Source organism: Sus scrofa, chromosome 2 (assembly GCF_054392235.1).
Source record: "Sus scrofa isolate SSC_HxYL_T2T_F1_AM1 chromosome 2, Sscrofa_HxYL_maternal_Yorkshire_Landrace_v2.0, whole genome shotgun sequence".
Lineage (NCBI taxonomy): Eukaryota > Metazoa > Chordata > Mammalia > Artiodactyla > Suidae > Sus > Sus scrofa.
This window is the reverse complement of record NC_139384.1, coordinates 68,641,432-68,661,361: the sequence shown is the minus strand read 5'-3', so window position 1 is coordinate 68,661,361 and position 19,930 is coordinate 68,641,432. Positions and strand designations below refer to the sequence as shown.

Here is a 19,930-nt window from a genome sequence, read left to right as displayed (position 1 = left end):
ACCTCCAGGAAAGGCTTAGGGGTGGGCTCCCCAGCCACAGACCCCAAGTGCCAACTCCATGGTTGGAAGTTTTGGGGCCCTCCTGTCCAGGATGTTCCAGATGCCCCCCTAATTCCCCCAACACACCATGCCCAAGATGCCCCCATAAGCACAGGTAGACCAAGACTCAGGCTGTGGAGGGCTTTATTCATTAGACCCAGAGAGCCACATGGCTCCTGCCCTGGTGTCCCCCCACCGGTAAGCCAATGTCCTAGACGCCTGGCCACTGCGTGTGCCGTGAGTTGTCCCATGCTGCTGGGCCCAAGAGCGCATCCGTGGTGAGGGAGGCCCGGGTGCAGCGACCACGCCAGCTCGCTTGAAGCATCTTAGCTGCTACCTGCTGCTGCTTCAGCTGGCGGCGTACCCTGAAGCCCCTCCAGGAGGACTGGATGGTGGTGGCTGCCTTGTTCTGGCTATGGGGTTGCGGGGGGCTCCGGGAGGTTGGCTGGATGCTGCAGCCCCGTGGCATGCTGGCCTGGACTACAGCACCCCGGCCGGTACCTTGCACCACCCGCGTGGGCAGGGTGTGGCCACACATGTGGCATGTACGGGGGCTGGAACCCACAAGCATCACCACGCTGGGTGGGCTCCCCAGCCCAGAGCTCAGGGACTGGCAGAGGCTACAAGCGTGTGGCTGGCAGGACTGGTAGCAGCGGTGGTCAGATATTGACCTGGCCCCACCCCCACCCCCGCCCACTGCAGCCCACACAGCTGGGAGCAGCATCTGCTGGGTGTGGCTCCGGCGGACGCAGAAGCCTCTCCACGCAGCCTGGATGATTGTGGCGGCTCTACAGAGCTGGGCCAAGTCCCGCCGCACGCAGTAACCTCGCCAGGCAGCCTGGATGATGATGGCCCACTGGTGCCACACCTTGATGGTACGGCGCACCAGGTAGCCGCGCGTACACGCCTGGATAATGACCGCGGCATGGATGATTATCTTCTCCACAGCCTGCACCGACGCCACCAGCTCCCCTGGCTGGCTGGGATCCACCGCCGCCTTGCCGCCCGTGGCCTCCCATGGCACAGTGCCCCTGGCTGGCTCCCATGTGCCACCAGGGACTATGGTGCTGTTCCTGGGCCCGACTGCGACACTGGGGATGGCGGAGTTCCACGCTTGGCCACCAGACACGCCAGCGTCCTCAGGGCCCTGGAGTACAGCGGGAGTCAGGGATGGCTGGTGACTGTCCAAAGGAGCCCTGGAACTAAGAGAATCCTGAGACACCAGCGGCGACTCGTGGCTAAAAAGGGGCCGCCGGGAACCATCTGGTGAAGACTCATAGCCAAGAGACACCCTGCGAACCCCCGGGTTCAGCCTAGTGATGGCCACGCCGTGTGCCGCCTCACCAGTGCGGATTATTGGCATGATGGCCGGCACCGCACCTGTGGAAGGGCGTGGAACTTCCTGTAAGGACCTGGGGGCATCCTCCTGCTCCTGATGGGGGGGCACGGTATGGGCCTCAGAACTGCTTGGCATCTCTGAGGCAGGGATATCATGCATGGCCCTGTAGGACTTTCTAGGGCCAAGGGACCCATGGCCATTCTGAATCAGACCCCTGGACACTGGCTTCTGGAACCCCCCGGCCTCTACCCCTCTAGCCAGAGATGGATGAAGAGGCACCTGTGAGGCCATGCTGGTGGACCCTGATCTCTGGGGGGTGCTTGGAGTCACTATCCCAGCCACAGACCCTCGGTGCAAACTGGATGCCATAGAATCACTATGGGCCGGCTTGGGTGACCCTGAGACCGCGGTGGAAGCCATCATCTTATGGGAATGGCGCTGGGGCACAATGTGAGCCACCAAAGACTTTTGATAAGCTGAAGGTTTCTGGGGTGTGATGTGAGCCACTGAGGGCCTCTGGGGTGCAGCAGGAGGCACTGATGCCTGCTGATGAGCCAATGGGGCCCCAGTGCCCTTGACAGACTCCATCTGCACATCAGGAACCCCACTAGCAGCCACAAAGTGGGAACTGGGGACCCTCCAGCTGGTTGCTGACCTCTGCTGCAGAGTTGGGGGACCACCACTGGCCATGGGGTGCTTGGCAAAACTTGGGGACTGGGAAGGGACAGAGGCCACGCCACTGGTCACAGTCTTAGCTTGGCTGGGAGCCACCTCCTCCAACAGTGGCCTTTGACCTTTGGGAAGTGTCTCATCCTCTGCAGGGAATTCTTGGCTGTAGTCAATATCAGTTGCCAGGGGACTATGGTACAACCACGGGGTTGCCTCAAGGATCTCGGACTCCGTCCTAGTAAGGGAGCCCTGGGGCAGAGATTTGTCTGGGTCCTCTGACTTTTTAACAGACTGCCTGCCTATGGTCTCAAATGGCATCATCCCAAGAGCTTGGCTCAACTGTGAGGCTCTTTGCAGAACTGTGGGCACTGGGGCCACCCCCTTGGCTGTGCCATTGGCTTCCAGGGCTTGGGGATGAACTTGAGCTGGGCCAGTGTCATGCGGTGCATGAAAGGAGGCTGTAGGCCCTTCTCCTGCCAGGGCTCCATGATATGGCCGAGGAGTGAGCCCGATCAGCATGGACCCCTGGGGAAGGCTCTGGGCCACATATCCAGTTGTGGAGGGTGAACCAGGTGCACTAGCCATAGGCAGGTTCTGATTCAGTCCCCCAGGCGTAGATGCTGGGACCACATTAGGGGCTATAGGGACACTTGGGTCCACCCCACCTGCCACTGAACCTGGGAGCAAGTTTGGAGCAGTTAGACTAACTGAAGGTCCTACAGAGAAATCTTGCCTCTTCCCACCACCACCAGATGCTGCAATCGGACCTGGGGACACCCCAGTTCCCGACGAACTCAGAGGCAGGGTTCTGGCCATGCCACTGGCCTCAGAACCTGGAGGTAGGCTCTGGGCTACAGGGTTGGTCATGGGATCTAGAGGAAGGCCCTGGCTCATGCCACCAATCGCAGACCCTGGAGGAAGGCCCTGGCCGACGCCACAAATCACAGACCCTGGAGGAAACGTGTGAACCACACCATTCACCATATAACCTGGTGAAAGGCTGGAGGCCACAGAACTCATCATGGACCCAGGAATTAGGCTCTGGCCCATGCCCCTGCCCACAGACCCTGGGGAAAAACTAGGGGCCATGCCACCAGCCACAGTACCTGGCACCAGAGCTGCAGTTATCCTACTGGTTACAGAACCTGGAACCACCGCACTGGCCATGCCCATTCCAGGCTCCTGGATGACAGCATGTGTTGGTTGGTAGCTAGACATGGACCCAGGATACTGGTAGTCCAAAGGTACTGGAAGATCCACCTTGACCTGTGTGCTGGGGCCCATGCTGATCAGGGAGAACTTAGATGAAGTCTTACCTAGTCCACAAGGCCCTGAAGCCCAAGAGAAACCAGGTCCCTTCCCTGAGGCTGGTTCACAGGTCAAAGGGGCACCAGCCACAGAGGCCCGGGATATAATAGGAGTGGTGCCTCTGGCCGCCTGCGATTGGCTTGCGTTCATACCAGTTGCCACACTCCTCCGGCCCATACTCCCTGTCATGCCAGGTGACACAGGTACCCGAGACATACTTAGAAACATGCCAGCAGCCAGAGTCCCCTGAGACATATTTGGGAGCATGCCAGCAGCCATGGTGCCATGGGACATGCTTGCAGCCATGCCCCTGAACAGGATCCCCTGAGACATACCGGGTCCTTGGCCCAGACCAGGGTCCTCTCTACTGGCCGCAGATGCCTGGTAGCGATTTGGCGTTGCAACAGTGACAGAAGGTTGTTCAGTTATGTTTAAGGGTCTCCCACTGACACTGGGTGGCTGATGAAACCCAAGGGACACCTCACTGAACTCAGGGGCCTGAGGATTTGAGGCCACCCCACTAATCATCAGAGGATCTTGATGTGGATCCACCTTAGTAGACACAGTTGGCTGGCTCAGACCTCGGCCCCTGCCATTAGCCACCATTGGATATGGTGTACATGATGTGACATCAATGGCAAATGATGAATGGTGCAGACTGGGAGCCACTGCATTCACCCTCGAGGATGGCAGATTTGAACCTACCCTAGAGGACCAACTTGGCTGACCAAGTGTACAACCCGTACCACTGATCATAGATGGCTGGGCCAGGCTGGGGGGCCCCCTTCTGGCCACAGATGGCTGGGTTAGGCTGGAGAACACCCCACTAGCCATAGATGGCTGGCCTAGGCAGGGGGCCTCCCTATATTCCATAGAAGGCTGGCCTAAGCCAGGAGCCATCCCAACGGCAAAGGATGGCTGGGCTAGGCAAGGGGCCACTCCAATGATCAAAGACGGATGGCCTAGGTTAGGAGTCATGCCAGTGGTCAGAGATGACTGGGCTAAACTGGGGGCTGCCCCACCAACCCTAGATGTCTGGCCTATGCTGAGGCCAACCCCACCAGTCACAGGTGGATGAGCTAGGCTACAGGTCATCCCATCTATCTTAGATGGCTGGACCATGCTGGGCAGCACATCACCAGCCACTGATGTTTGGCCTAGGCTGGGGGCCACTCTGCTGGTCATACATGGCTGGGCTAAGCTAGAGGTCACTCTACTGGTCATAGGAAGCTTGGCAAGGCAGGGAGCCACCCCACCAACCCTAGATGACTGGTTTAGGCTGGGGTAAACTCCACCAGTCATAGACGCCTGAGCCAAGCTGGGGGCCACCCCATGAGTCGCAAGTGACTGGGCTAGGTTTGAGGCCACTCTATTGGCCACAGATGGCTGGGCAAGGTAGGGGGCCCCCCCACTGAACATAGGTGCCTGGGCTAGGCTGGGGTAAACCTCACTGGTCATAGATGACTGTTCTAAGCTGGGGGGCACCCCACTTGTCACAGGTGGCTGGTCAAGGCTCGGGGTTATCCCACCAGTCATTGATGGCTGAGCTAGGCTGGGGGACACCCCACCGGTCATTGATGGCTGAGCTAGGCTGGGGGCCCCCTCACCAGTCATGGATGGCTGGGTAAGGCTGGGAGCCACCCCACCAGTCACTGATGGCTGAGCTAGGCTGGGGGCTCCCCCACTGGTAACAGGTGGCTTAGCTAGGCTGGGGGCCACCCCACCAGTCACTGATGGCTGAGCTAGGCTGGGGGCCATCTCACTGGTCACAGGTGGCTGGGCAAGGCTGGGGGCCACCTCACCAGGCATTGATGGCTGAGCTAGGCTAGGGGACACCCCACCGGTCATTGATGGCTGAGCTAGGTTGGGGGCCACCCCACCAGTCACTGATGGCTGAGCTAGGCTGGGGACTCCGTCACTGGTCACCGGTGACTGGGCAAGGCTGGGGGCCACCCCACCGGTCACAGGTGGCTGAGCTAGGCTGGGGGCCACCTCACTGGTCATTGATGGCTGAGCTAGGCTGGGGACCACCCCACCGGTCATTGATGGCTGAGATAGGCTGGGGACTCCGTCACTGGTCACCGGTGACTGGGCAAGGCTGGGGGCCACCCCACCGGTCACAGGTGGCTGAGCTAGGCTGGGGGCCACCTCACTGGTCATTGATGGCTGAGCTAGGCTGGGGACCACCCCACCGGTCATTGATGGCTGAGATAGGCTGGGGTCCACCCCACCGGTCATTGATGGCTGAGCTAGGCTGGGGTCCCCCTCACCAGTCACAAGTGGCTGGGCAAGGCTGGGGTCCCCCTCACCAGTCACAAGCGGCTGAGCAAGGCTGGGGTCCCCCTCACCAGTCACAAGTGGCTGGGCAAGGCTGGGGGCCCCCTCACCAGTCACAGATGGCTGGGCAAGGTAGGGGGCCCCCCCACTGAACATAGATGCCTGGGCTAGGCTGGGGTAAAGCCCACTGGTCATAGACGACTGTGCTAAGCTGGAAGGCACCCAACATGTCACAGGTGACTGGGCAAGGCCCGGGATCACCCCACCAGTTACAGGTGGCTGAACTGCACTGGTCATCAATGTTTGAGCTTGACTTGTGGCCAGCCTACCAGTCATTGATGCCTGGGCTAGGCTGGGCACCCCCCGACTAGCTAAAGGTGGCTGGGCAAGGCTATGGGCCACCCCACCAGTCATAAGTGGCTGGATTAGGCTAGGGGCCACCCCGCCAGTCATCAATGGCTGAACTAAGCTGGGGACCCCCTCACCAGTCACCAGTGGCTGGGCAAGGTTAGGGGCTCCCCCAACAATCATAGATGCCTGGGCTAGGCTGGGGGCCATCCCACCAGTCACTGATGGCTGTGTTAGGCTGAGGGTCACCCCACTGACCCTAGATGGCTGGCTGAGGCAGAGACCCATGCTATCAGTCCTGGATGTCTGCCATAGACTGGGAGTCATCTTATTGGCTGCAGATAGCTCAAATAGGCTAGACGTGTCCCTAATGGCCATAAAAGGCTGGCCTCGGTTTGGAGACACCTTACTGGCTACTGTGGGCTGGGATAGATATGGGGTCAACCTACCAGGCATAGGTAACTGCCAATAGACAGTAGGAACTACATTACTCAATGACAGACTTCTTGTCAACCCAGTTCTACGGGGTTTCTGGGACAAGCTCTCCTCCAGATCCATGGAACTTTGACCTGAGAACATATCACCCTCATCCTGATCATCTGAGCCCCAGTGGACACTCAAGGTCAGGCGACTGGCCACTGAACTGCGATGCAGAATGGGGGTCTGTTCTAAGGCTGGAGAGGACCGGTCATGGACCTTTGGGATCATGGCCCGATGGTCTGTGCTCTCAGTCCCTCCCATGGTCCCAGGTCCCTGAGACCCCTCCATGGCCTCCCCAGATTGGAGAGCCCCTAGATGAAGGTCCCTGTCCAAGCTGGCTTCCCAAGACTCCTCCTCTACCAGGTCGAGTGCAGTCAGGCTGGCCATAGACATGGTGGAAAGGCTGCGTGAACTGCAGCTTCGTAGAGAGCTCTGGGAATTGCTCATATTTGGGCCATAGTCTGTGGAATCCTGGGAGAAGCTCCTGGCCAGGTCATTGTCTGGAGCCTGTGGCAAAGTGGCCACCAGTTCATTGATTATATGGCTAGTCACCAGCTTCTGTGGGGAAGGCACACTAGAAACAGCATCCCCTTTTCGACTCTTCTCCTGCCTAGGGATGGCTGTACGGGGAAGGGTGGGTGCCAACTTATTGCCTGGGGAGGCTTGGAACAGAGTGGGGTTGGCCTGAGTCCTGAGCGCCCAGCGATGACCAGGAGCCACAGAGCCAGGGGTTATTACACAAGCCTTGGGGATCTGTGCCTGTGGTCTGCTCACCATGGTGGCATGTGGTGGACTTGGGGTCACCTTGCTGGTCACATCCCTAGTGCCCATGGAGGGCCGTTTACGATTTGGGGACCGAGTTCTCTGCATGGTCTCCTCAGGGACCACAGATGGCTGTTGCAGACCTTTGGTCGCGGAGGGTCGACGCACACCAGGGGGCACCCTGCTAACCCCGGAGGGCTGACACCAGCAAGTAGATCCCCCATAGGCGGCAGCACACTGGTGGGAGTGGGCAGCCCTCCCACCACCCTTAGTGTTGGGAAGCTTGCCCGATGCCACCCTGCCCTCCCTTGACGACGCCCATGGACGTGGGGCCACCCTGCTGACCTCGTGTGGACTGTGGGAGCTTGGGGTAGTGCTACCACCAGCCAATGATGGCTGGCTGGTGCTTGGGCCCACGCCATTGGCAATGAGCGGCTGCCATAGGCCAGGGGGTGGCTGCAGGTGGGGTGAGTTGGACAAATTGGGATCCATGTCACCCAACATGGGGTGGAGATCTGATGTCAATTCACTGGCCCTTGGGTGCAGGTACACATTCTCGAAGACCTCAGGGCTCAGATACAGATTTAGGGAGTCGCTGCTGGGCCCTGTCTCCCAGGACAGAGTGGGGTCCAGGGCAGCAATCAAGGGATACTGATGAATGGCAGTGATCACCCCAGCTGTCAAGGAGGTGCCCACAGAGACCACCGATGAGCAGGGGGACCCCACGAGCATGGCCCCATCCCCCCTCTCTTCCAAGAACCCAGAGGGCCAGCCTGTGACGAAGCCCTCCCAGGCCCCACCCCAGGGAACCCTGACCTTGTTGGGCTGTAGTCTCATGGGGCCCAGGCTGGGCCCCCAGGAGGCCAACTGGTTTCCCCTGTAGTCCACCTCCACTGGGCTCGGCATCACAGTCATCCCACTTCCAGCCGTTTTCGAGGCAGCCTTGGGAAGGACAACTCCAGACCTCAGGGCTGCCTGAGACAGAGACTGGCTGAGGACTGCTCCCAGCTCCCCCTGACACAGGGCCTGGCTCAGGGTGGCCCGCTCCTCCTCCGTCAGGGCCTTGCTCAGCACGTCAGCCAGTCTGCCCTGAATGACCTTGGTGAGTTCCGCCCGCAGCTCGCCCCGGGACAGGGCGCGGGACAGGGTGGTACCCAGCTCGCCCCAGGACAGTGCCTTCACCAGCGCCGTGCCCAGGATGCCCTGGGGCAGGGCCTTAGCCACTGTTGCTCCCAAGACTTCTTTGGACAGGGCCTGGTTCAGGGCCGCCCTCACTTCCCCCTGGGAGAGGGCTTTGGCCAGCAGGGCACGGAGATCATCCTGGGAGCCCAAAACGGCAGCCAGCTCAGCACACAGGGAGGCAAGCTGAGAGGCCGCCAGCTCCTCCTGGCAGGGTGGGGCCGGGCTGGTTGTTGATGGCTGGGCCCGGGCAGCCCCACTGTCCCCCCAGGATTCAACATTGCAGGTGGTGTGTCCAGCAGATGCCAGCAGAGGCGCCAGCATGCTCTGGGTCTCCGAGGCCCCATGACATGGGCCCTGGGTGACCTTGCCCTGCACATAGCCGTGGGACGGGAGCTGGGTGAGTCTGTCCTCTGGCTTGGCTCGGGGTAGAGTGCCAAGGATGCTGTGCTGGCAGGGCTGGGTGGAGGCCTTGAACCCAACCAGGAATGGCTGTGACTGGGTCTTGCTGCTGAGCTCAGCAGCTTGGCGGGCTCCATAGAGGCACTTGGCTGTTTCTGTGACCAGCTGAGCCTGCGACTGAGCCTTAGTCAGCCCTGTGGGCAGATGGGCTTGGGATTGTACCTTGATCACTCCTGTGGCCAGGTGTGCCTGGGACTGTGCCTTGGTCAGAAATGAACCTGGGTGTGCCAGGGATGGGGCCTTGGCCAGCTTGGTGGGCAGATGGGCCTGGGACTGTACCTTGGACAGATGCGTGCCCGGATGCGGTTGGGCTGAGGCTGCGATCGGCTCAGCAGATGGATGTCCCTGGGGTGGGGCCGTGGTCAGCTCCGTAGACAGAGGTGTCTGGGACAGGGGCTTGGACAGACATGTGCCCAAGTGGGCCTGGGGCAGGGCCTTGGTCAGCTCGGCAAGCAGTTGGCCCTGGGATGAGGCTGTGGTTAAACAGGGGGCTGGCTGTGCCTGAGGCAGAACTTTGGCCGGACATGTAGCCGGATGTGCCACAGCTGTTCCAACAGGGACATATACCTGGGAGGGGACATTCATGACCTCCATGGCCAGGTGGGCCTGCTTTTTCCTGTCCTCAGCCTCTTTTTCCCAGGTCATAGCCTCGGCCATTGCCATGGCCACATTGGTGTGAGATGCTGTTTCTGTTTTTACCTGTTTCTGGGAGAAGGCTTTGATTTTCTCACTTTGCAAAGGAAGCCGGGCTGGAGCCTTGGGAGCCCCAGCCGCTAGATGTGATGGGGGGAAACATTTCATCTTTCCTTCAGTCAAATAGGAGCGGGATGGGACCTTGACCACCCCTGTCACCTGCCTTGGGGTCACCACAGCCTTGGCCTTTGGTCCACTTAGGCATGTGTGGGAGGAGGTGTCAGGGATTCCAGCTGCGGCTGCCGCCGCCACTGCCGCTGAAAGTGGAGGCTTCAGATTTCCAGCTGCTGGAGGGGGCAGACACAGGGTCCTGAGGATGGTGGCTACTGAGCGTAACTGCGCTGGGGTCTTAGTTATCATGGCCGCCAGGCGCGTCTGGGGAGGAGGTGCCTTGGTCACCGAGGCTCCTTGGAGCGTCTGATGAGACGGGGTCTTGGGCATCGTGGCCACCTGACATGTCTGCAGTGGGGTCTTGGTCGCTGTGGCTGCCGGGCGCACCTGGGGTGAGGTCTTGGCCATCATAGGCACGGTGCAGGTCGGGGGCGGAGCTTTGGTCATTGTGGTGGCTGCCGGACGTGTCTGTGTTGGGGACTTGATCATCGAGGCCAGCAGGCACAACTGGGGTGGGATCTTGGTTGTCATGGCTGCCAGCCGCGTCTGGGGTGAAGTGTTGGTTGTTGAGGCTGTTGGTTGCATTTGCGTTGGGGTCTTGGTCATTGGGGTCGCCGAGCACGGCTGGGGTGGGGTCTTGGTTATTGTTATTGTAGGCACTGGGCATGGCTGGGATTGGATCTTGTTCATCATGGTGGCCAAGCACGTCTGGAGCGGGGTCTTGGTCACTGCGGCTGCTGGGCACGTCTGGGCCGGGGTCTTGGTTATTGCAGCCATTGGGCATGTCTGGGCCGGGGTCTTGGTTATTGCAGCCATCGGGCATGTCTGGGCCGGGGTCTTGGTTACTGCAGCCATCGGGCACGTCTGGGCTGGGGTCTTGGTCGCTGGGGCTGCCTGGTACACCTGGGGTGGGGTCTTGGTTACTGTGACCATTGGTGTGGGGCATGGCTGGAGTGGGGTCTTGTTCATCATGGTGGCCAAGCATGACTGGAGTGGGGTCTTGATCATTGTGGCTGCTGGACACGTCTGGGCTGGAGTCTTGGTTATCAGGGCAGCTGGGTATGTGTGGGGTGGAATCTTGGACATTGGAGCTGCCAGGTACATCTGGGGTGGGGTCTTGGTTATTGTTACCATGGGCACTGGACAAGGCTGGCGTGGGGTTTTGGTTGTGGCTGCCGGGTACATCTGGAGAGGGGTCTTGGTAATTGTTCCTGTGGGCACCGGTTGGGGTGAGGTCCTGGTTACCACAGGTGCCGGGCCTGTCTGGGGTGAGACCCTGAGGACCTCTGCTTCCATGTGGGCCTGGGTCTGGGTCTTGAGTTGGCCGTGAACTGCCTGGGCATACCTTCCACATGGTGGTGGACCCAGGACTCCTGCCTTGTTGGCTCTGGCAGTTACTTGCTTGGTCTTCATTGTGTCCCCTCCTACGTGAACGAGGCAGGTGCTTCTGACAGTTCTTGTCAGCAGACATGGGCGGCACTTTGCATCCAGACTCACAGGATACGGAAGTCCGATGGAGACCGTCTGGTGTGGCAGGAAGGTGACATTGGGATCTCTGATGGCACATGTAGCCTGCATGCCAGGCTGTGACATGACTTTAGACTGCAGCAGGGCTAATTGGTGTGCGCAAGAGGTCAGGCTGTCAGAGGAAGGGAACTGGGTCTCCTTGTTTACCATGATGGGCTGGGCCAGAAGGGACCTGCCCTCTTCTGGATGCTGGAACCGCACCTGCTGGGGTGGGTGATAAGGAATGTTCCTCTCCTCCACCTTCACTTTTTTTTCCACTGCCTTGCCAGACCGGAGGAGGCGCCTGGTATTAAAGCGCCGCCAGGCCTCCTGGATGGCCTTGGCTGCCATCATCTGAGAGATTAGCTTCTGTCGGAGCCGGTAGCCCCTCCAGTTGGCTTGGATGAGAGTGGCTGCGCGGGACAGCATCATGTCCATCTCATCCACCAAGACATTCTTGAAGGCCTGGCTCTCAACCACAGCCCGGAGGCGTGGGATACGGCGAGCCACCATTTTGTCCTTGTCCAGCTGTTGCAGAAGGGTCTCCTTGGGTGTAGGTGGCTCATGCTGGGGCTGTGGATGCGGCATCCCCACTTTGTCTTGGGTATTGGGGACAGGCTGATAGGAGCTCTGCCCACTGGATGACACCTGTAGCTGTGAATGTGGTGTCCCCACTTTGTCCTGGACATTGGGGACAGAATGGTATGAGCTCTGCCCACTGGATGACACCTGTAGTTGTGAACATGGTGTTCCCACTTTGTCTTGGGTATTGGGGACGGGCTGGTAGGAGCTCTGCCCACTGGATGACACCTGTAGTTGTGAACGCAGTCTCCCTGCTTTGTCCTGGAGACTGGGGACAGACTGGTAGGAGCTCTGCATACTGGATGACACCTGTAGTTGTGAACGTGGTGTCCCCACTTTGTCTTGGGTATTGGGGACAGGCTCGCAGGAGCTCTGCACACTTGGTGACATCTGTAGCTGTGGACACAATGTCCATGCTTTGTCCTGGAGATTGGGGATGGGCTGGTAGGAGCTCTGCACACTTGGTGACACCTGTAGCTGTGAACGCAGTGTCCCTACTTTGTCCTGGAGATTGGGGATGGGCTGGTAGGAGTTCTGCCCGGTGGGTGACACCTGTAGTTGTGTTGCTTGCTGCATTGTCTTGGTTCCTAGGCGGGTCAGCTCTGCCTGTGGAGGTGTGGCAGGGAGGTGAACAGGGAGTGGGGGTCAGGCAGACATGAGGCCTCCTGGCTGGAGCAGGTACGCACCAAGGGACCTCTATTTTCTTATTCCTGGCACCCTGCAATCTTCTTCCTGTCCTTTGCAAGCCCTCTCTCTCCTGGCCACAGGCTCAGGTGGCCTTTCATACCCATGTCTCCCTCATCATCCTGTGGCTACTTCAACACCAGCATACAGTGCCCCTTCTCACCCAAATGCCCAACCACTTACCTGTTTTTCAACCTTCCACTGTATCTTGACCATATGGTGAGTACAGCACTGATCACGCTGTTTTGAAAATATCCTGTTTGTGTGTGCATGTGCACGTATGTATGGTGTTGTTATTTGCCTTTTGCCATTGACTGTGAATTCCTAGACAGCAGAGACCAAATCTGAGTCATTTCCATGTCCCCATCTCAGTCATAGGGTCTGGCTTCAGGCTATGAACAGGTGGATGTTGGCTAGGTGGCTAATAAACAAACAGGTAAGTGGGAGTTCCCACTGAGGCTCAGCAATAACAAGCCCTATGAGGATCCACGGGGACGTGAGTTTGATCCCTGGCCTCACTCAGTGGATTGGGGACCTGGCATTGCCATGAGCTGTGGTGGAGGTCACAGATGTGGCTCGGATCCCCCATTGCTGTGGCTGTGGGGTAGACTGGCAGCTACAGCTCTGATTCAACCCTTAGCCTGGGTCCATATGCTGTGGTTGCAGCCCTAAAAAGCAAGCAAGCAAATACAGAAATAAATAGGTGAGTAGATTGAAAGTTGGATGGATAGATAGATGCACTACTAGATACTGAATGAATAAAGCAGCAGATGAATGAATCATTGAATGGGTTGGAGGGATGGATGAAGGCTGAGTTGAAAATGGATGAGTAGGAGCTCCCATCATGGTGCAGTGGAAACAAATCTGACTAGGAGCCATGAGGTTGCAGGTTCGATCCTTGACTTTGCTCATTGGATTAAGGATCAAGCATTTCCGTGAGCTGTGGTGTAGGATGCAGACACGGCTTGGATCCCGTGTTTCTGTGGCTGTGGTGTAGGCTGGAAGTTGTAGCTCTGATTAGACCCCTAGCCTGGGAACCTTCATATTACGTGGGTGCGGCCCTAAAAAGCAAAAAAACAAAACAGAATGGATGAGTAAATGAAGTTGAGAAGTTGATGAATGAATTGTTGAAGAGATTGGTAAATAAGGAAGTGAATACATGGATAGAAGAGTAGGTAAGTAAATAAATGGATGGATATGTGTGTGGGTGAGTGGATGGATGGGCAGATGGATGGATAAACGGAGGAATGAATGGATGGATATATGAGTGAGTGGGTGGATGGACAGATAAGTGGAAGGATTATGAATGGATGGATGGGTGTAGGAATAAATGGATAGATGAAGGGAGGAGGATAGATTAGTGGGTGGGTGGATGGATGACATCTGAGTGAACAAGTGTGTGAATGAAGAAAGCTGAAGGAATTGGTAAAGAGATCATGAATAGGGAGGTAGATTGATAAATGGCTGGATGTATCAGTGAATGGATGGTGGGTAAACTGACAGATGATGGATAGATCAATGGCCAGTGGAAGGATGGGTAGAGGGAAAAATGAGGGGATGATTGGTTTTCAGAAGTACCTTGGTGCAAAGAGAGTTTAGACACTGTCAAACAGTCCTGATGTATAATCTGGAGCATAACACACTTATTTTGTTGAAGTATCCCCCTTCCCACCAGACCAACAGATTGCATACCTTGGAAGATCATAGAGTTGGAAGAGGAGCAGGAGGAAGAGGTGCAATCTCAGAAGCCAGCTTGCAAGAGGAAGCAGCCTTCAGCCCTTCATCTCATTCAACATGCAGCAACACCGCCTTGGGCTAGCTCTGTTCCCAAGACCAACATGAGAAGAGATGTTAAGAGCAAAAAAACTAAATTCCCTAAGAAAACAAAAACAAAAACTTTTTTTTTTTTTAGTTCTAGGGCCAGGGATCAAACCCAAGCCGCAGCAGTGACCCAAGTCCCTGCAGTGACAGTGTCAGATCCTTAAACTGCTGTACCACAAGAGAACTCTAAAAGTTGGCACTTCCAGGAGTTCCCGTTGTGGAACAACAGAAATGAATCTGACTAGGAACCATGAGGTTGAGGGTTCAATCCCTGGCCTCGCTCAGTGGGTTAAGGTTCCAGCATTGTCACTGTTGTGGCACAGGTTCAGTTCTTGGATTCAGAACGTCCACATGCTGTGGGCATGGCCAAAGAGAAAAAAGGGCATTCATTTTCAGTGAATCTACTGCACATGCATGTCTTTGGATTTGGGGCGGGGGGAAGCTTTTTAAATCTACAAAAACGAATGCTCAAGGAAGTTTGTTTCACTGTTTTTTTGTACCTAAAAACCAAACAACTGGAAATAACCAAAAAGGTGATTGCTAATAGGACAGTTACAACTGCATATAGAAAAGTATTTAAGGATGCTCATCCCTGTATTGTTTAGAAGAGTAAAAACTGAAACAACCCAAATGCTTATCAATAGTAAGTAGTTTAAATTAATCAATAGGACCTTGGTATGCTACTCAGCCATTAGAAATGATATCCAGATCCACAGAATGGCTAAAATTTAAAAGGTGAACATGTCATAATCATCTGGGTAAACAATCTGTGTCTTGAAGGCAACTCATCAATTCCACTCTTGACAAATATACTCATGAGGTCCATGTGTTTATACTCACCCCAAACCAGAAACCACTGAAATGCCCATTATTATAATAATGAATAAGTCAGAGTTCCTACTGTGGCACAGCAGAAATGAATCCAACTAGGAACCATGAGGTTGCAGGTTCAATCCCTGACCTTGCTCAGTGGGTTGAGGATCCAGCATTGCAGTGAGCTGTAGTGTAGGTTGCAGATGTGGCTTGGATGTGGCATTGCTGTGGCTATGGCGTAGGCCAGCAGCTACAGCTCCGATTAGACCCCTAGCCTGAAAACATCCATATGCCACAAGTGCAGCCTTAGAAAAGACAAAAGACAAAAGACAAAAAAAAAAAAAAAAAAAAAAACAAAAACAAAAACAAAAAACCACCTCAGAAAAGCCTAAGCAAGATAAGCACAAAGAAACACACGCCTGGGCTCTACACAGTCAACAACCTAAAACACAAGGATCAAATCTTGAAATCAGGCAAAGAAAAATAATACATAACATACAAAGGAGCCATGATTCAGCCAACTTCTTATCTAAAACTATGGAAGCCAGAAGACAGTGGAACCACATTGAAGCTGTTTTAGCTCAATCAAGATAGAAACCACACCATAGACTGAGCGAAATTTAATATGAAAAATTGTTTGTGAGGAGTTCCCGTTGTGGCTCAGTGGTAAAGAACCTGACTAGTATCCACAAGGTTGCAGGTTCAATCCCTGGCCCTGCTCAGAGGGTTAAATCTCTGGCCTGGGAACCTCCATATGCCGCAGGTGTGGTCCTATAAAGACAAAAAAAAAAAAAAAAAAAAAAAAAAAAAATGAAGACTGCCAAAAGGTTTTCCCCAGCCAAGCCTGCAAAGTTGGCTTTGAGAGGACATTCTGGATCCATGACTGGGGCAAGTTCACCAGGAATCTTTACACTTCCACCGCTGACCCTTCCTGAAATGTCTCATCAGCACCCTCTAGTGAGAAAAATGAACATTACACTTACCTGAAAGACCATGAAAGGAGCTCTTGTTTATTACAGAGCACTGTACATATTGAAAAGTGCATTTGGAACCAAGAGGCAATGGATTGGGGACTGACAGGCACATATTTAAAGTGCTGAAAGAACAAAGAAACCCACCAACCCATAATTCTGTATCCAGTGAAACTGTCCTTTGAGAATAACATTTTTAAGAAAACATTTTCAGATAAAAGAATTTGTCAACTGTACACCTGCATTATAAGAAATGCTAAAAAAAAAAAAAAGTTCTTCAAACTGAAGGAAAGAGACACTCAAGGGAAACAGATCTTTGGGGAGAAATGAAGAGAACATAAGAGATGATAAAGGAATTCCCATCATGGCTCAGCGGAAACAAATCTGACTGGTATCCATGAGGACACAGTTTCAATCCCTGGCCTCGCTCAGTGGCCAGGATCTGGCATTGCCATGAGCTGTGGTGTAGGTCACAGACACAGCTTGGATCCCGTGTTGCTGTGGCTGTGACTTAGGCTGGCAGCACAGCTCCAATTCGATCCCTAGCCTGGGAACCTCCAAATACTTCAGGTGCAGCCCTGAAAAGACAAAAAAAAAAAAAAAAAAAAAAAAAAAAAAAAATAGAGAGAGAGATGATAAGGATTTGCATAAATAGGAAAGACTATTATTTCACTCTTTTAAAAAACACCTATGGGAGTTCCCGTCATGGCGCAGTGGTTAACGAATCCGACTAGGAACCATGAGGTTGCGGGTTCGGTCCCTGCCCTTGCTCAGTGGGTTAACGATCCGGCGTTGCCGTGAGCTGTGGTGTAGGTTGCAGACGCGGCTCGGATCCCGCGTTGCTGTGGCTCTGGCGTGGGCTGGTGGCTACAGCTCCGATTCGACCCCTAGCCTGGGAACCTCCATATGCCGCGGGAGCGGCCCAAGAAATAGCAGCAACAACAACAACAACAACAACAAAAAAAAAAAAAAAAAAAAAAAAACACCTATGACTATATAAGCAAAGATGAAAACATTGTCTTGTTATGGGAGTTCCCTTTTGGCACATAGGATTAAGGATGCTGCATTGTCACTGCCACAGGGCTCGGGTCACTACTGTGATGCAGATTGGATCCCTGGCCTGGGAACTTCCACATGCCTCAGGCAAGGCTAAAAAAAAAAGCAACACATTGTTTTGTGGCATTTATAATTCATATGACAAATAGAGAATAAAGGACAACAGTGAGGGTAAATGGACTTATACAGTTGGAAGATTTTTTACATTTTAGGTGAAGTAGAATAGTAAATCTAAGTCAATTGTGACTTAAGGATGGGTATTAAGAATTATAATTCCTTGAGCAGCCCCTAAAAAGGAAAAAAAAGGCAGTAGTTAATTTAAAATGGAATTCTAAAAAAGATTCGAAGTTCCCATTGTGGCATGGTAGAAACGAATCCAACTGGAATCCATGAAGATTCGGGTTCGATCCCTGCCCTTGTTCAGTGGGTCAGGGATCTGGTGTTGAAGTGGCTGTGGTGTAGGCTGGCAGCTACGACTCGGATTTGACCGTTAGCCTGGGAACCTCCATATGCCACAGGTGCAGCCTTAAAAAAAAGAAAAAGAAAAAGATTCAAATAATCAAAGACAGAAGAGGGGGAGTATGGGGGATAAAACTCAGGGACCACAGAAAGAAAAATAGTGAAACAGTATATTTAAAGGCAATCACATAAATCATTGATATGATAATTGACTAAACATCTCAACACAGAGATGATCTCAATCTATTTGTTTTCAAAGACCCATGCACCATCTCCTTGTAAAATGGACTTTTTTTTTTTTTTTTTTTTTTTTTTGCTTTTTGCCTTTTCTGGGGCCGCTCCCGTGGCATATAGAGGTTTCCAGGCTAGGGATCTAATTGGAGCTCTAGCTGCCAGCCTACATCAGAGCCACAGCAACACAGGATCAGAGCCATGTCTGTGACCTACACCACAGCTCACAGCAACATCAGATCCTTAACCCACTGAGCAAGGTCAGGGATCGAACCCGCAACCTCATGGTTCCTAGTCAGATTCATTAACCAGTGAGCCACAACAGGAACTCGAAAATGGACATTCTTGATTCACTTATGTGATAGGTCAGGGCAGGCGAGGCCCAGGCACAACGAGCATCAATGTGAACTGAGTTGTAACAGCAAACTGGCCTGAGGTCAGCTTCCCTGGAGGTAGGCACAGTCCCTGTTCCCATGTCACAGAGGAGAAATCTGAGGCCCAGAGAAGCCAATATACTATGTGTCTTATTTCTTGTTTTTTGTTGTTGTTGTTTTATTTTGTTTTTTAGGGGTTTTTTTGTTTTGTTTTGTTTTTAGGGCCGCAACCCCAGCATATGCAAGTTCCCAGGCTAAGGGTCAAATTAGTGCTACGGCTGCCAGCCTGAGCCATAGCTGCAGCAACACAGGACCTGAGCTGCCTCTGCAACCTACACCACAGCGCACGGTGCCGGATCCTTAACCCACTGAGCAAGGCCAGGGATCAAACCCCCATCTTCACGGATCCTAGTTGGGTTCATTAACCGCTGAACCATGAAGGGAACTCCCTGTGTCTTACTACTTGATATAGTTTCCTCTTTGCTTCCCCCATTAGACTGTGAGCTGCCCACTGGGGAGTATCTTTTGTCTGCCTTCAAATCCCAGTGCCTAGAACAGTACACATAGTAGGGCTTCAATAGATGTTATGGATGGATGAGTGTGGCATAGGCTTCAGAACTTGGAGACGGCAACCTCCAAGGCCTGAGGTTTCATCATTCGCATGGTTCAGTCCTTTTGATGAACTCAGCCAGAGTAATAAGAGAACAGGGAATTCCCTGGTGGTACAGCGGATTAAGGATCCAGCGTTGTCATTGCTGCATCTCCAGTGGCTGCTGTGGTGTGGGTTTGATCCCTAGCCAGGGAAATTCTGCATGCTGCTGGCGGGACCAAAAAAAAAAAAAGAAGAAGAAGAAGAAGGGGGCAAAGGGAGGATGGGGAGGGAAATGGGATTGTGGGGGCCAGAAAAAGGAAAAGGTGCTATGGATATATAACCTGAGTGGCCAGCTATGCAATTTTTTTTTTCTTTTTAGGGCCGCACTGTGGCATGTGGAAGTTCCCAGGCTAGAGGTTGAATCCGAGCTACAGCTGCTGGTCTACACCATAGCCACAGCCATGAGGGATCCAAGCCACTTCTGTGACCTACACCACAGCTCACGGCAATGCCAGATCCTTAACCCACTGAGCAGGGCCAGAGATTGAACCTGCATCCTCATGGATATTAGTTGGGTTCCTTACTGCTGAGCCATAGTTTCCCTATGCGTCACATGAGCTAAGACCACTTTTCCAGGCTCCCAAGAAGATGTGCTAGGCTCTCCAGGCTGGGACCTCAAGGCAAACAAACCCACTGGGAGGCCTTTGGGGAGCCCCAGCTCCCCTGCTCTGACAGGTTGTGGAGCTGTTCTACCTCTCCGAGCAGCCTGGAGGGCCCAAGAGGATTCTGAGGGCACTGGGGACCAGGGGAGAATGACCAGGTCTCCACATATCCCCCCGACCAAACCCACCACCAGCCTCACTCACCTGCCCTTGAAGCTGAACCCACCAGCCCAAACAGTCGGCCTTGGGGACTTGGTGCCAGGGTGGCTTTGTGACTCACAGCCAGGTTCCAGCCAATCCCCACCAGCTCCTGGGGGGAGGGGCTTCTAGAAGGCTTACAGTGGGGGTGGGGGAGGGGCAGGTCAGGGCTGAGGGCCATGGTGGTTGCTACAAACCGCCTGCCCATCCTGAGAGCAGAAAGTTAGGGCTCTGAGCCCAGAGGGGACCCCCACATCTCTCCCTTCCTGTGTCGGGAGATCTCAGTCTCTGATCCCTTGGGCACTTGCTGAGGA

General features: G+C 54.4%; 1 protein-coding gene across 5 annotated transcripts; it reads right to left on the bottom strand.

The window, feature by feature from the left end:
• Positions 1-166: 166 nt before the first annotated feature.
• On the bottom strand, positions 167-19,689 carry IQCN (IQ motif containing N). Of its 5 annotated transcripts, XM_085012298.1 has the most exons (5): positions 19,623-19,672; positions 14,132-14,260; positions 12,623-12,763; positions 8,039-12,361; positions 167-1,186 (listed from the first exon to the last, which is right to left on the bottom strand). In XM_085012298.1, exons 3-5 carry the CDS (start codon positions 12,653-12,655, stop codon positions 251-253), a joined length of 5,292 nt encoding a protein of 1,763 aa, XP_084868424.1. In that variant the 5' UTR covers positions 12,656-12,763; positions 14,132-14,260; positions 19,623-19,672; the 3' UTR covers positions 167-250. The 5 variants fall into 5 exon arrangements, with proteins under 5 accessions (XP_084868424.1, XP_020939190.1, XP_084868422.1 ...); XM_021083531.2 differs by lacking the exon at positions 12,623-12,763 and having other exon boundaries at positions 19,623-19,689; XM_085012296.1 differs by having other exon boundaries at positions 167-12,361; positions 19,623-19,652.
• Between the last annotated feature and the right edge of the window lie 241 nt (positions 19,690-19,930).